Raw genomic sequence first — 15,672 nt, 5'->3', positions numbered from 1 at the left:
GCTTATCTACCCCCTGGCCTTCTCATCCTTTCTGAGTGAGCCCCTCCTGACCTCCAAACCCATGCTTTCCCTAGGCCTCCTCCAATTTCCCAAACAGAGCTTGTTGGGGGTATGTGTGATGAGACTTTCTTCTTCTTCACTCCTTTTTTTCCCCTGTTTCCCCCAAATTCCCTGAACACAGATTAGACCATTTTAAAGACAGAAGGGACCTCAAAATCATCTAATTCAATCCCCTCATTAATAATAATAATGATTTTTAAATTATTATTAAAGCTGACATTTATGTAGCACTCTAGGCCCTTTAACTGACATTAGCCCCTTTGTCTCCTATAATACCTCCAGGAGGTACCATGGGTATTATCATCATCCCCATTTTACAGATATGGAAAATGAGGTTAGAAGAAATTCACTGACTTGCCCAGGTCATTCAGCATTAAGTGAACCCATGTCTCTCCTGACTCCATGAAATGAGAGGGCTGATCAGAACCAGAGATGCCTAGAGAGCATGACAGACAGAGGTCCCCACCATTAAGCTCCTCAGACCCCCAGGATTCCAGCTGTCCAGTTCAGCCCTTAGCTCCCTGTCCCATCTTGAAGCCTTTGTCTCTGTAGGTACTTGTCCCTCCCCTCCAATTCTATTCTTCAGAAGACCTTCCTGAACCTCACAGACCTAATTTTGGACAGAAGAGACTCACCAACAGGGCTGGGACAGGCTCCATTAGCACTATTAAGGTCTCCTCCCAGCATGGCCCCTAGGGAAAGAACAGAAATATAAGGGAACTGGAAAGACTCAGGCCTTGGGGTAAAAAGCACTTGTGCTTGTTTGCTGGGGGAAGGATCTAGAGGCAGGAGGAGACAAGACAGACTCTCAGGAATTTTCAACTCCACCCCATCTAACGGGACTTCTCCCAGTCTCCTACCCCCAACCCCAGACAGGAGACAAAAAGACAGAAAAAAAAAAAACCAGAGAAGTTAGGGCAGATGACTTGGCTGCTCAGAAGTCTGAACAGCAATGCTGAGAGGATGAGAAGGGGTTTGAAGGAAGAACCCCTAGAAGAGGTGGGGGCTGGGGGCTTAGAAAGTCTCCCTAGACCACATAAATATGAAATGGGCCTAAGAAGGGGAGGAGGAACAGGGCAGGAGGGAACGATAGAGAGCACCTACAGATGCAAAGAACCATAGGCTATCCATCTCCAGCAAAGAGTCTGAGCTGGGGAAGGGGTCACAGGAGATGATGAAAGGGCAGAAAGGGGAGGGGAGACTCAGGTTGCATAAAAACTAATCCCAAAGCACTGTGAATAACCCCTTCCTCTTATACTCACCAGCACTGGCCGGCCGCTGGGGCAGCCCTGGTGATACACTGTTCCTCTGCAGGGCCGGCTGCTGGGGGGAAAGGAGCCTCGGGTCTGTGAGGGATGACGTAACCAGTGATGGGGTCACCAAGGAACCCCCAGGGTTGCTGAACTGAAGTGAGTTCTGATTGGACACAGGCACCGTGACCGGCATGGCAAAATTCGGGGCTGGGACTGCAGACTGGATAACGGGAAGGGAAATGGGTGTTAGAAAGATCATCCCTTCTCATAGCCCCATCTTCCCAGAGTGCCCTTCTGAGGATGGTAATGCAGGTGAAGGTACTCCTGGCTAAATCCAGCAGAGCAAGAATGATACTAGACAGCAGGGTGATAAGTAATAATGCCTGGACCACAGCCCTAGGGCCTCGCCAGGGAAAGGACCTTCTAACGGGAGACAGGAAACAGTCCCCTGGTCTTCTCATCCTCCCTGAGTTCAGGGCCCAGGAGCTGAGGTGGGTTAGGTCCCCAGCCAGGCAGGACACACAGGAAGCTGGTTAGGAATCCCATGTTGAGATCCAAACTCACACACGCAGAGCTGTTACTGACTGGGCCCGGGTGGTGGGAGGAGAAGCGTTCCTCCCAGCATCACTTGCATCCTGCTTGCTGCACAGTCTTACCTCCTTCCCTTTTGCTCCCACTGTAGGCCCCCACAGACACTAAGCTTATAGCTGTGGGAAAGGTCTCGGTATAAAAGGACATCCCACAGGAAGATTTCGGGATTTCCCTATCCAGGGAGCCGGGGACAGAGTTCTCTCTCCTCAGGGTCTGATTTCCACCCTTCACACCATAAGACAAAATCTCTCCCACCCAAATTCTGCCCAAGATGGGCATCTTGGCATCAGTTATGGCCAGTAGTGACTAGCCATCATCTGAGAATAGAGATCACAGCTTCTAACAAAGGCCTCTCTCAGAGAGCAGCTTTCGGGGTCAGAAGTTAGAGGTAAGGATGGTAACTTGGGTTGTCATTTTGACTCTTTTACTAATTCCTTGTGTGACCCTGGCCAAGCCATGTGACTACTCTGGGCCTCAGTTTTGTAGAATCACAGAACTTGTGAGCTGGAGAGAGAGGCCTTCAAGGGGTATCCAGTCCAATCTCTTCATTGTGGAGAAGAGGAAACTGAGACTCCCAGAGTGTAAGTGACTTGCCCAAGGTCACCCAGTGAGTTAGTAGAGAGTTCAGAGGCAGAACCAATGTTTCCTGCTGCCCAGTCCGGTCCAGGGCTATTTCTACCACAGGCCAAGCTTCCTTATCTATAAAATGAGGGGGATGGAAGATAGGATCTCTGAGGCCCCTGCCAGCTCCAAAGTTCCATGATGCTAAGAACTGGAGTGACTTCTCTCACTCTGTTTGGGGGAGGGGACTGGGGGCTGCGAAGCCACACCATGCATGGGGGGAAGGCTCCCCCAGCTCTCCATGCGGCTACTCACGGCCAGTCTATAACTCTGCATCATTTTATCAAATTCCTCGTCTATCTTTTTATATTTCTCCTCCGTCTGGGGGGTCAGGGCAAACACCTCGTCCACCTCGGGGCTCTCACACTCCCTGTGCTTCTTGTGCAGCGCCTGGGGGCAGGGGTGTAGGGAAGGAGAGGAAAGGAGGGGAGAGCAGGGGGTAAGGGAAAAGAGAGGAGAGGGAAATGGGCAAAAGGGAAGGAGGCAAGGGAGGGACAAGAGACAGTTGGAGAGGGAAAGAAAAGGAGCAAGGGAGAAGAGAGGGAGAAGGAGCAAGGAAGAAGAGAGGGTTGGAGAGGGAGAGAGAAGAGAAGAAAGTGGAGGGTTGAAGAGGGAGAGAGAAGTCGAGAAAGGGAAGATGGGAGAGAAACAAGGATGGAGGAAGAGGGGGCAGAGGGAAGAAAGGGGCCAGAGGAGGAGGGAGAACGTAAGAGAGAAGTTCAGGGAGGGAGAGGGTTTGCAAGAAAGACCAAAGGAAAGGATTGAGGGGTAGGTGGGGAGAGGACAGGGGAGCATGAAAGGGGAGGGGATGGGTTTGGGGATGAAGAACAGCAGAGGTCCAGGAGGGAAAAGACAGGAAAGTGAGAGGACAGAGAAGAGGCCAGAGAGAGATGGAGGGGGCAAAAAGGAGGGTGGAAGAGTGGGGAGAAGGGAAGAGGGTTGGGAGCAAACAGAGAGAGCAGTGAGTGGGCTGGGCTCACCCCGTAGCGCCGGAAGAGCCCATCCAGCTCCTCACTGGCCGGCCGGTACTTGTCCTCCAGCAGGGGGCTCTGCTCCAGGGAGTCCTCCCCATCCGGCTCGGGGCTGTCACAGCCATTGAAGCCTTTCTTCCTCAGGGTCTGCAACAGGCAGTGCTCAGGGAGGACCAGGGCTCCCAGACTATCCCCCCAGCATCCCTACCCCCACAGGGTACCCTACCCAGCCAGACCCACTCAGCCCACAAAGTTCCAGGCTCCAGAGGCCACAGGGGAAGTGAGCACTGTGGGAGCCCTAACGTTTGGGTCAGGCTCCATCTCTCCTGGGATCCAAAGAGATTCAGAGGTCTCTGGGTGAAGGTAACTAGGCTGAGATTGGCTCATGTTTTTTATCTCAGCTTTGAGGCTCAACTCAGGGGCCTACAGGTCTCCCCCAAGTAATGTGGGTCTGGGGGTCACCCCAGTAAAGGGAGGGGAATCTGGAGAGACATACAGTGAGACAAAGACAAAAAAGGAGACATGTACACCATGAGACAGAGGACCGGAGACAGGCACAGAGAGGGAGGCAGCAGAAAGAGCCTTGAGGAGGGACGGGGGCACTGGAAGAGAGAGACAAAGACAGGCAGAAGAGCCCAAGGGATAGCTCCATGGAGAAAGACACAGAGAAAAGGAGAAATAGCGACAGAGAAAGAGAGGATAAAGATGGAAGATGACTACGGAGAAAGAGGGCTACAAAGACAGCGAGGGGCTCAGAAGGATCCAGAAGGAGAAGAGTCCATGCCATGGCTCCCAAGCCTGCAGCCCCAGCCCAGCCGGCCCCTCCATGCCACGGTGGGTGCTCACAGGCTCACCTCAATGATGTCTGCGTTGGTGCGGCTCTCGTGGGGCTCATTGTACTCTGTGTACTTGAGGAGGACTTTGTCCATGTCAGTGCTGGCATACTGGAACAGCTTGTTGGAGTGGTTGAAGATGATGAGGGCAATTTCACAGTCACACAACACACTCAGCTCATAGGCTTTCTTCATTAACCCAAACTTCCTTTTGGTGAATGTCACCTAGAGGAGAGGAGAAGATGCTGTCAGAGCCATTCAGTAGCTGTCTGACCATGGAGCAAGTCACAAACCTCTCTGGCCTTCAGTTTCTGCATCTATAAAACAGGGATATTAAGACCATCCCTATTGACCTCATGGGGCTACAGGGAGGATCAAAGGATATAATGCTTGGACCAAGAGGAACTTTGAGTAAGTGAGAAAGCAGTGAAGGTCTTGGAGAAGAGACAATGAAGCGTCCATCCTACAGCAGAAGTGAATTTTGGGAGTGGCCTGTGGTCTCTTTGATTTCTTTTGACTTAAAAGTAATGGTAGTACTGTCTGTATCTTGGTTTCCCTCCATAGAACAGCTCTGGGGGTGGCTAGGTGGCGCAGTGAATAGAGCACCGGCCCTGGAGTCAGGAGGACCTGAGTTCAAATCCAGCCTCAGACAACACTTACTAGCTGTGTGACCTTGGGCAATTCACTTAACCCCAATTTCCCTTCAAACCTCCAAAAAGCAAAAAAACCCAAAAAGAACAGCTCTGTCTAGCAATGCAATGTAGTAACGGCCATATCAGCATGCGGGAGAGGAGGTGTATTATAGTGGATAACGGGCTAGCCCTGGACACAGGTATGTCTGATATGTACCAGGTCTCTCCTAACTCCAAATCCTATACTATTTCCACTGTGCCACACTGCCCCAATCAGGGAAATGAGAGACCAAATCTAGATGGAACCTCCAATGAAGAGAATGATGAGAGATCTGTGAGTCACAGAAGCAGGGGAGGCTTATGTCTTTGCTGGGGTTCAAAGAGCCATGCAGGTCAAGAAAAGAGTGAGGGGCCATAAGCAAAGGTATACCGTTATAGGACACAGGGCAAGACTTCAGGCCTGGGACTGGATGTTTTCATGCAATCACAGAATAATAAAATGAAAGACTCTCAAAAGTAGAAGAGACTTGAAAGGCAAGTGTGTTCAACCTGAGCAAAAGTTCCTTTGCAATGTCCCCAGTCATCAGTCACCCAGTCTCCTACAAATCTCCAGGGAAGGGGAGCCTAGCATCTCTTGAGGCAGCCCATTCTACTTTGGAGCAGCCCTACAACAAATTTCTCTTTACATTCAGTCTGCACCTGCCTCTCTGAAACTTCTACCCATTGCTCCTAATTCAACTGTCTTGGCCCAGGGAGAACTACTACCAGAACTCTTCCAGAATATATAGTCACAGAAATGGAGACAGAGAGAAAAGGTAGAAGGATGGAGTCACCAAGAAAAGGAGGTCTTTAAGAGAAGACTAGATGACTTCCTCTTGAAATGGTTTTAGAGGAAATTATTTTTTCCTAGGCATTGGGTTAGACTTGACTCTTCAATGACAGTTTTCTAAATATTTGAAGATAATAGCACATTCCCAAGCTGCTGAAATAAACCTGCTCTTCTCCAAGCTATTACTTTCCTGTTCCTTCATATATGTTCTTTCAAAAATGTGGCATCCAGAACTGGATACAAGAATCTGAATGTGGGCTGAACAGGGCAAAGTTCAATGGAACCATCACTTCCCTGGTCTGGGACACTAGATTTCTATTAATCTGACTCAAGGAGGCAGTGTGGTACAATGGCTCGTGAGCAAGAGGACCCAAGGCCAAAGCCTGTCTCTGATACTTAACCTCACTAGGACTCAGTTTCCTCTTCTGTAAAATGAGATGGCCTCCTCGGTCTCTTCCGGCTCCAGATCTGTGATTCTACGATCCTAAGATTGCAGTGGTGACACTGCCTGTGTCACCACACCATGGGCTCACAGGGAGTTCCAGTGCACTGAAACCCTGGGGGCTGTTTTTATTGTTGCTTTGGTTGTTGTTTTCTCCTAAGAGGTAATCAGACTGGGAAGTCTTCCCGAAGGACAGAGTATGAGTCAGAGGACTGGAGTCAAATCTCAACTCTGCTGCTAACTTCCTACGTGACACTGGATTATTTAACCTTTGATGGCCTCACCTTCTTATCTGTAAAACTGATGGGTATGACTTAGAAAATCCCTCCCCAGGTGTAGATCCAATGGTTCCAATGACCACTGGTTCAGATGAAAAGAAAAGGAGGAACAGGGCCTAAGTGATTAGTAAGGGGAAGGGTAGGTTTGTGTGCCCAAAACAGAAGGTAAAGCTGGAGAGCACTTCGAACAATGTGTGCAGAATGTGGGCTGGGGAAAGAAGCTAGCAGCTGCCCCTTCAGTTCCCAGTCATGACAGCTCAGTCTCACAGTGAAGATCAGTAGTTTTTCTGGAATGGCAGAGCGGGGAGGATTGGGCCAACCTATACCCCATTATACCCCAAGCCAGCCTTTTCCCATGTGGCCACAATTCTCTGGCTTACCCCTATGTGAAAGCATGGGGGTAGGAATGGGGAAGAACCTGGAAATCCAAAATATCATAGGATTTAGAGTGAGAGGAAATAGTGACTACGTACACTTTCTCTAGGTAAACTCCCTTTCCACTAAACCTTTCCCCGGTGCTGTCAATGGCCTGGTCTGAGTCACCCCTCTCCCTCTAACCCACTGTGGCCCTCACCTGCCGATTCCGCTCATCTGTGATCCGCTGAATCTGGATCTTTTTCCGCCCCATCTTCTCCAGAGATCCTCAACCCTGGGGAGAGGTGGGGAGGGCAAGGCCTTGCTGGGAGGTGGGTCCTCGACCGGCGGCGGTGGTGTTAGAGTGTGCTCATGAAAAGGTTCGTCCCTGCAGGAGATTAGTTCATGGTCCTCAAGGGCAGTTCCAGCACAGCCACCTGGGTAGGCAGAAGGATGGAAAAGAGGAGCTATGAAAGAGAAGAACAATGGGACCAGGGCTGGGAGCAAGCAGCCAGCCTAGCTTGCAATTATGCAACAAAACTACTTCTTACATGCACTAAATGTTCAATTATGAAAAGAGGCTTAAATTCCTCTACTTTGCTTGAAAATTTTCTGGAAGGATATTTCTCTGGGAAGTTTTACATAGAGTCACAGAATCTGAGTTGGAAGGGACTTCGGAGGTCCTCTAATGTGACAGCTACTTAAATAACAACGACAACAATAATAATTGCAGCTGACATTCACACAACAAGTGAAGTGTCAGGCTGTGCTCAGAGTCAAATCCAGGGCTTTCTGATTCCACGGCCAGCTCTCCTTCCAATACCCTAGATGGCTCTGTGAATCCTGCTCATGAATCTGATCTACAATATCCCAGCATTGCCAGAACAACTGCTTAGAACCCTGAGTCCATACTAGACTAGCCCTTGGAAACCAATGTCCTCTAGGTCGCACAAAGGGATTGCTGAATGGATCCCAGATCTAGAGCCAAAGCTTGGGATCTCAGACTCTCAGAGCTGGAAGGATCATCAGGCCAAGCAACTAAGTGAAAAGAAATCATCCCTATTGCAACCCCAACGAGTAGGCACCTAGCCTCCATCGAAACACTCCCAGTGATGGGCAGTTCCCTACTTTACCCACTCAGCTCATTCATCCCATTGGTGAGCAGCTCTGTTGGGAACCTTTTGGCCACAATCATACACTTGGGCTCCTGGTTCTCCCTGAGGCCAAGCCAAACAAAGTTAAACTCCCCCACACCTCCTCCCCTCCCCCACAAAAGACAGTCCTTCAAAAACCTCACTCCAAGCACCTATAGTCATGGGGAACACACTTGCCCATAACTGAGAGGAGGCTGTAAGTGCAAATACACACAGACTGACTGGGAGGCAAATAGGGCAACCTTCCTCGCCTCCAGGCTCCAAACAGTTAAAAGTGTCATTTTGCTCAGCATCTCACTCCACTTCAGACTCAGCTACCCTAGTCCTCAAACAGATGCAAAGAGCTAAGATTTGACTCCTGGCCACTAGGGGTAGAGAGGGAGTCAATGGAGCAGGAGGCCATAGAGTGAGTCTGGCTAAGGTCAGTATATCTACACTTTCGTCCCCCAGGCTACACCACTAGGGACTTCTCCTTGGACAACAGCACAACCCCAACTAACTACCCTAAAAATCCCTCCTGTGGTCTAATCACCATCCTTTCTGTTACAGGGTCCGTTCTTCCAGGGCCCCACCTCTATATACTCCAAAGAACTGCAGCTCAGAGAAGGGACAAGTCAGCAGACATTTATTGAGTCCCTACTATGCGCCAAGCACTGGGCTAAGCCCAGGAGATGCCAAGAAAGGCAAAAACACAGTCTCTACTCTCAAGAAGCAGTAATGAGATGGTGTCTCCAGGCTGGCTGAGTCAGGAGACGCTGGCTGGGGCTGTTATTAGGGCCAGCGACTTGGCTTTCAGCCCCATCTCCCCCTCCACAACCCCCAGCTGAAAGAACCTCGGCCCCTCCTCCCTCGTTCGTGTTTCGGCTCCCAGGGAAACCACTCCTACAAGTTGGGGGCCCTTCCACTACAGCCCAGGGAACTCTCCCCTTGAGAATCCCTCTTCTGAAGTAGTAGCAGCATATCCCTTATCAAGTCTACTTTTCTTGGGTCTCAGCTTCCAGCCTGCCCCTCTCCCTTCACTCTGCTATAACCTACAACTAAGCAACCAGAGCAATCTCCCAACCACACCCCAGCCACTACAACTGTTTTATCCTCTTCCCCCACCCTCTCCTCCATCACGATGGTGTAAAAGAGGAAAAAGGGGTGCTGAAATCTGAGTCACACAACCTGTGCTAGAATCTTTAGTCTGTAACTTATTCGGTGACCTTGGACAAGTCATTTCCCTTCTTGGGCCCTAAGTTTTCTCATCTATAAAATGAAATGATTCATCTACATGATCTCTAAGGGCACTCCTGACTCTAAACTTTATGACCTCCCCCCACGATTATCCCTGACAACATCTGTTCAAGTCAGAGTCTCCCAGATCTTTCAAAAGGGTAGATAGGGACCCATGCTTGAGACCTAACCATCTTCTGAACCCAATCCAAGATGGCGGTGATCCCTTCTGGCAGAACTGGCAACCATGCTTGTTGCAGGAACAGGGAGTGTTTAGCCTGGAGAAGAGAAGACTTAGGGGAACATGACAGCTGTCCTCAAGTATCCAGAGGATTGCCTTTTAAAAGGATTAAATCTGTTCTACTTGGCCCCAAGGTGGGGCAGGACTAAAAGAAATGGGTAGAAGTTCCTGAGAGGCAGATTTTAGTTCACTAGAAGGCAAAATCTCCCCAAAAAGCTATTCAAAAGTGGAGTGGAATGCCTCCACAAGTATCGAGCTGCACATCACTGGGGGCATCCAAGCAAAAACTAGATGAACAGATGTCAAGGGGATTCCTGGAAGGGTACACAGTGACCTCAAAGGCCTCTGTGAGTTAACCATGGGGCTGGACATGAGGATACTGAGGGTAATGATGATCTTCATTATAAACAATTAGCGTCTGTGTAGTATTTTCAAATTGGCAAAGTGCTTTCCTCTCAGTAACACCAGGAGATGGTTACTACAAGTCATGGGATCACAGATTTAGAGCTGAAAGGGCCCCATTTTACAAATGAGGAGGTTCCATGAGATGTGACTTGCCCAAGGTCTCATAGGGGAGATTCAAATCCAGGTCTCTTGGCTCCACAGCCCAGTCAACTCCAAAGCCTCTAAGCCTAGATTCAGGGGAGCAGAAATGCCTATTTTTGAATGTAATAATCACTTTGGGACATAGGGCCTAGAGGACCAGGAATTTGGTATAAAGGAGTTCATTAGGTGGAGGATGGGCCAGATCCAAGAGTGACTGCTTTAAGTGAGACTCCCTCACTCACTGAGACACCCAGAACCATAAGATGAGATGAGTAAATGAAGTAATTATCATACACACACCAGCCCACTCTAGTGTTAATGACTTACATTTCTAAAGCGCTTCAAGGTTTACAAAAGTTCCTTCCCCACAACAATCCTGTAAGGTAGGCAGTACAAATACTACTGCTCTAATTTTGCATATGGGGAAACTGAGGCTCAGTGAGGTGAAGTTACTTACAGATTCCAATCAAGTATTCAGAATTAGAAAGCTGGGTACCCTTTTCCACTATCCCACTGTCTTCTTTCCACTATTATACTGCTTAGAAATTGTTCCCAGTAGTCTAACCTCCATCCACAGGAGATGTGGAGAGAGAGCCCATGTCCCTTCACCAATTCTTTTATCTAGCCTTCTGTACTCCCTGAAGTGAGTCCTTCCTAAAGTCTAACCTTTATTCCTCCCCCTACTACCCTAGGGAATTTCTCTTTGGTAGGCCAATGAATTCCCTCTCAGCCTTCTCTTCTCTGGCCCCAGGGCCCTGCTCTCCTCCATGCTCCCAGGGTGGATAGGGATCTAAAGCCATCTAAGGAGCAGCCCCTGGCACATGGAGATAGAAAGGATGGGGTTGCCATGGTAACAGTTGCCTGGCAACCAGCTCCCTGGCTGGTCTCCTACAACACCACCCCCCCCAACCCCCACCCCCGCCTCCTGTCAGGGGGAGCTGGGATGGGTGAGGGATCAGTATTGGGAAAGGAAAGGGGGTTATGGGGGTGGTGTGGGGGCCAGACAGGGAAATAGCGACCTGAACATACCTAAAAATAAAGGGTTAAAGTGACTGTTTCCCACCTCCACCCCTCAGATCTCAAAGTACTTTATAGAGCCAGATCTTCTTTCCTCAAAACCTCCAGACTGTACACACGGGGCAGTCCTTTCTGCTGTCTAACCTCTCTGGCCTTCCTAATTCCAGGGACCATTCAAACTGTTGCAGAACAAAATCTGAAGTGCATTTTTCTTTCAACCCTTCCCTCTACTGTATCAGGCACCACCAGCTACAAGGTTTCCTGCTCTCCTGCTGGGAAGTTCACCCTCAATCCCTCTTGTTTCAGCATCTCCAACATCAGCCATGGGATCAGGATATTTTGTTGATGCCTGGGAAAGTTAGAGGAAGGACCCACTGGACCTTGAAAATTCAAGGTGGGAAGGAGATAAAGAAGGGTCGAAAACATAGCCCTTCTGAAGTAAGGCCAGTTTTTCCAAAGCCCCCTCCCACCCAATTAGAGAGACTTTAATGAACACCTGTGCTTGCTTAATTAGACCTCTGTTTAATTACCTAATCAACTGCCAGAAGCCAGAGGCTGACACACGTGAGCTCCAGATGTGAACCCCTCTCTCCTCTCTTCCCCATCTTCCCATTCTCCTCCTCCAGGAAGCCTTCCCATCCAGACCACTGGGCCCCCCTTTCCATCTCTAGCCCAGGCTCTCTGCTCCCTGACACATGTTATCTAGAGCTCTCCCTGACTAGGTCACTCACCCTCTGGTTGGAAGGTGGTGATGGAGGGACAGATTGGAGGACCATGCCAAGTTTCACCTCCCCCTTCCTGCCAGGATCTCTCTTCCTTCCTCTCACCCTTCTCTGTGCTGTGACCCTGGTTCCTCAGCCACAGCTGTGACTCTCGATGCCACCTAAGAGTCACGCCTCAGAGTGAACTGCTGATTCATTCACTCCTGGGGAGGGAGGGCACCAGTGGGGGTTTTTTTCGGGGGGCAGCGGGGAGTGCCAAGAAAAAGAAGGGTTGGAAGAAATTTTACATGGGACTAGTGAAAAGCACAACCTGTTTATAGGGCAGAAAGGCTGATGTTAATTAGTAGAAGGTCAAAGGTAGATTACAAGACTTCCCTGGGACATTGGTCAATAGAAGTAGTAAAGGGAAGAGGGGAAGCTTGGAATAATCCCCAGAGATGACCCTCAGAGCAAGCCCAGAGGGTCATCAGCAGCAAGATCATCATATATAACCTGGGGAGGGAGGGAGAGGAGAGACTCAGACAATGAAAATCGGAGGATGTGAAAGCTGGAAGGGCTCTCAAAAGGTGGACCTGGGAGAACAAATAGGAATGACAGTGTGAAGTCATCTTCTCAATCCCCCACTCCATTTTACCCTGGGTAAAGGCCAGAGATATAAGGCCACTTGCTCAAGATTACAGTCAGTCACTGAGCTAAGACTAAAATCTAGGAGGATCCAGAGAGACACAGATACTTATGGAAGCTAAGACAGTGAGAAGGAGGTAACCTTGGTTCTGCCTCAACTCAAGCACAATCAGTGTTGGTGTTGCTTTGGCTTTTTTTTTTGAGGGATGGGAAGAATGTGCAAATTTTGTTCAAATGGTCTTGGAGGGAGGAGCTCCAGGCAGATGGTGTGATAAAGAGAAACAGCCCCCCCCCACATACACTCCAGTTTAACACCTCCTGGTACCTAAGCAATATTCAAACCTCCACTTTCAGAATGATCACTGATGATATCTTGGTTCCTGGGGGGGGAAGGGGGAGGAGAAAAGGGAGGCAGATAGAGACACAGCTCTGCTGGCCAAAGCTTGCCCCATAGTTGAATGAGCTCCTTGAGGCTGAGGCAGAATAGTCAGACCACAGGCTGGATTTCTTCTATTCGACCCCCCACCTCTCCAGAAAGATTAGGGAAACTAGGGAGTTCTTCCTCCTGGCTAACTCCCATCTCTTCCTGCAACTGCAGATGGCAGAAATTAATTGGCTATCTCTGCACCCCAGAGTGTATCCACATCCCCTGACTTGTGCATAGTAGGTGTTAATGAATGTTTGTTGAATTAAGTGATGAGATCTCAAAGCACCTCATGTTGTATTGTACAGAGAGGTGGCTTTTATCCAAGCCTCAGGAGCTCCCAGGGCCAAGTGATAGCTGCCCATCCTGGACTCAGGAGGGGAGGAGCCTCCTCCCTCCCAATTCTAGGGCAGAAGGGAGGAGAAGTGGAATTGAGTCACAGGCTGACTAAGTGACTCAAAGTCCCCCAGCAATGGGACTCAGACCCAACCCTCTGGGATGAAGAGAAAGAGTGATTGCTCTCTTTAAGCCTGAGTTCCATCACAAGAGGAGGTAGAGTCTGTTACCCCCTCTCCAGCCTGCCTATTCCCCTTGGCTGGGCTGTAGGGCATGAAGTAAGGAGGGAGAGGAGAGAGAATCACAGTCAGATCCACCTGTCACCCCCACTGCCAGGCTGGGCCTTGTTAGCAGTTAACAAGGAAAGGCGGGGCCATGGTTTAGGGAGAGCCCTCACTTTTTAAAGGAGCTGAGAAATAGAGTGAAACATGGAGACCGAGAAAGAAGGCAAGATACAAGGACAGAGAGAAATACAGAGAAACAGGGGGAAAGACAAAGACAGAGAGAGACCAACCCCACATGCTTAGATAGACTGCTAAGATACTACTGGTATGGCATCATACTACAGTGGAAAAAGCCCTGGATTTGGAGTCAGGGGACCTGGGTTCAAATCCCAGTTCTCCAATTTACTGCTCATGTGACCTTGGATAAGTCTCTTAACTTCCCCATGTCTTCATTTGTAAGATGAGGAGGTTGGACTGGATCGACTTTAAGGCCCTTCCAATTCTTAAATGTATGATCTTGTGTTAATGTTCCCATCCCCCACCAATTTCTTCCAGAGACCACAAGCCAATCCCTCCCTAACAGAGGATGTCACCCTAGCTTCTCTCCTGGGGTCTAAGAGCCCTCTCCTCCCAGCCCAATTCTCAGGTCTGAGTCCAGCAATTAAGTGGAGAACAGAAAAACTAAATGAGTCTGATGGGTCCAAAGAGATGAACAAATTTTTGTTGACTGACTAAAAGAAGACTGGCATTGGGCAATGAGCATGTTAATTGGTTCTCTAACTCTCCTCTACAAGGATTCCTATTCTCTCAACACACACTCAGAACTACAACTATCTTTGTCATTTGGTTTCCCCAACTTCCATCTCTTCCCCTAAACTTTATTTCTGCCCCTCTATCTCCTGGGACCCCAAAGGGGAGTCTCCCTTTTCCAACAGATACTTGGAAGGCACAAGGAATTCAATGACTGAGTCCAGCACCCCACACCTGTCACAACCACTATCCAGCAGGAGGGAGAAAGAGGAGAGCTACTCGGCAGGGGGAGGGGCAGCCTCCTCTTACCATCAGGGAACCGTTTCCCCAAGTCTCCCCCTCCCCCAAGGCCTTACCATGGTGGTGGGGAAGGGCAGAATAGAGGTGAAGGCAGAGAGAACCATCACAGGAAAAACTTCTAATCTAATACGAAGGGGAGGGAGTAGAAGTGCTGTAGACGTTTGGGAAGTGATTCAGACCCAGACTAGTCTCTCAGTTAGAAGGTGAGGACAGTCACTGAACTTGTAGCTGGGCCGGGGGGGGGGGGGGACACTTCGCTGCTTCTAGCTGGAAGGCTCCAGATTAAACTTCTCACTTCTCAGAGCAGGGGGCCAGGACACCTTGACCCTCCCAGGCCCACATTTCTCCTCAAGGACTCTTCTTGTTAGTCAGGCCAGATTCCTCCACCCCTAATTATCAGCCTCCCCCCTAAAATGGGGATTTAGGAAGGTACTGACCACTTTCCCACTAGCCTCCCAGGGCTCAAAGAGCTGGAGGTTCCCACCCCCACCCCCAACCAGGGCCCCCAGGCCTTCTTGGCCGCTCTCAGGCAGCCCAGGGCTATTTTTATGCCCCAGGCTGGGCTAATTTTAACTCACCAAGGAGGCCCCAGGAGGGAGGGCAGGGTGAGGGAAGCTAGCTCCAGGGGAGGCCTGGGCTGGAGTCGAGGGTCCCAGGCGGCTGGGGGACAAAGCCAGAGGGAGTACGGGGTTCTGGGGAGTCACCACTACTGTGGCTTAAGGGACAGGAACAGATGTGAGAAGGATGGGGCAGGGAGCTGGGGGAGGGAACAGGGAGTAGCTGGACTGACAGACACTCATGGTGGCTTCCCACCCACATAACAGCTAGCCCCACCCCCTCTCCCACTTGGTCTGAAATCCGATTCCTGGGGAAGAGGGAGAGAAGGGTCATTGCAACCATCCCCCAGACTCTGAGTCCAGGAGTTCCTGGGTGTTCTACCAAATAGGGGTGGAACGCCACACACTGCACACACACACACACACACACACACACACACACACACACATACACATACTCACTCTCTCACTCTCTCTCTCTCTCTCTCTCTCCTGGAACTTGACAACTTCACCTTTCCTCTTCTGCTGCTATTATGGGTCCTCGGAGCCAAAGCAGAGTCCTGAGCTCCCCAGCATTGGGAGACCATTATCTAGTGGCTGAGAAAGACTCTACATGTTGCTTTATCTAGAAAATGAGTGGAATGGACTAGATAATCTCTGAAATCCTTTCTAGTACAGATATTGTATAGTTCTGACTC

At 49.8% G+C, this 15,672-nt stretch overlaps 1 protein-coding gene across 7 annotated transcripts in view; it reads right to left on the bottom strand.

Annotated features, from left to right (window-relative positions):
• Positions 1–15,672, bottom strand: part of MEF2D (myocyte enhancer factor 2D) — a 45,527-nt gene that overhangs the window by 15,834 nt on the left and 14,021 nt on the right. For 2 of the 7 annotated variants that reach the window (XM_069107597.1, XM_069107598.1), the window contains exons 2-7: positions 7,085–7,301; positions 4,351–4,554; positions 3,506–3,643; positions 2,781–2,915; positions 1,323–1,533; positions 696–752 (exon numbers count right to left, since the gene is read on the bottom strand). In XM_069107597.1, the coding sequence (XP_068963698.1) occupies positions 696–752; positions 1,323–1,533; positions 2,781–2,915; positions 3,506–3,643; positions 4,351–4,554; positions 7,085–7,138 (799 nt within the window). In that variant the 5' untranslated portion in view covers positions 7,139–7,301. The remainder of the gene's footprint in view (positions 1–695; positions 753–1,322; positions 1,534–2,780; positions 2,916–3,505; positions 3,644–4,350; positions 4,555–7,084; positions 7,302–15,672) is intronic. The other 5 variants (XM_069107601.1, XM_069107604.1, XM_069107600.1 and 2 more) reach the window with 3 other exon arrangements.

The sequence above is a fragment of the Petaurus breviceps genome, unplaced genomic scaffold (assembly GCF_028583685.1).
Source record: "Petaurus breviceps papuanus isolate PSGF00001 unplaced genomic scaffold, PetGlider_PUasm1.0 90165, whole genome shotgun sequence".
In the NCBI taxonomy this organism is placed as follows: Eukaryota; Metazoa; Chordata; class Mammalia; order Diprotodontia; family Petauridae; genus Petaurus; species Petaurus breviceps.
The sequence above is the reverse complement of the archived record's forward strand: the minus strand, read 5'-3'. Positions and strand labels throughout refer to the sequence as shown.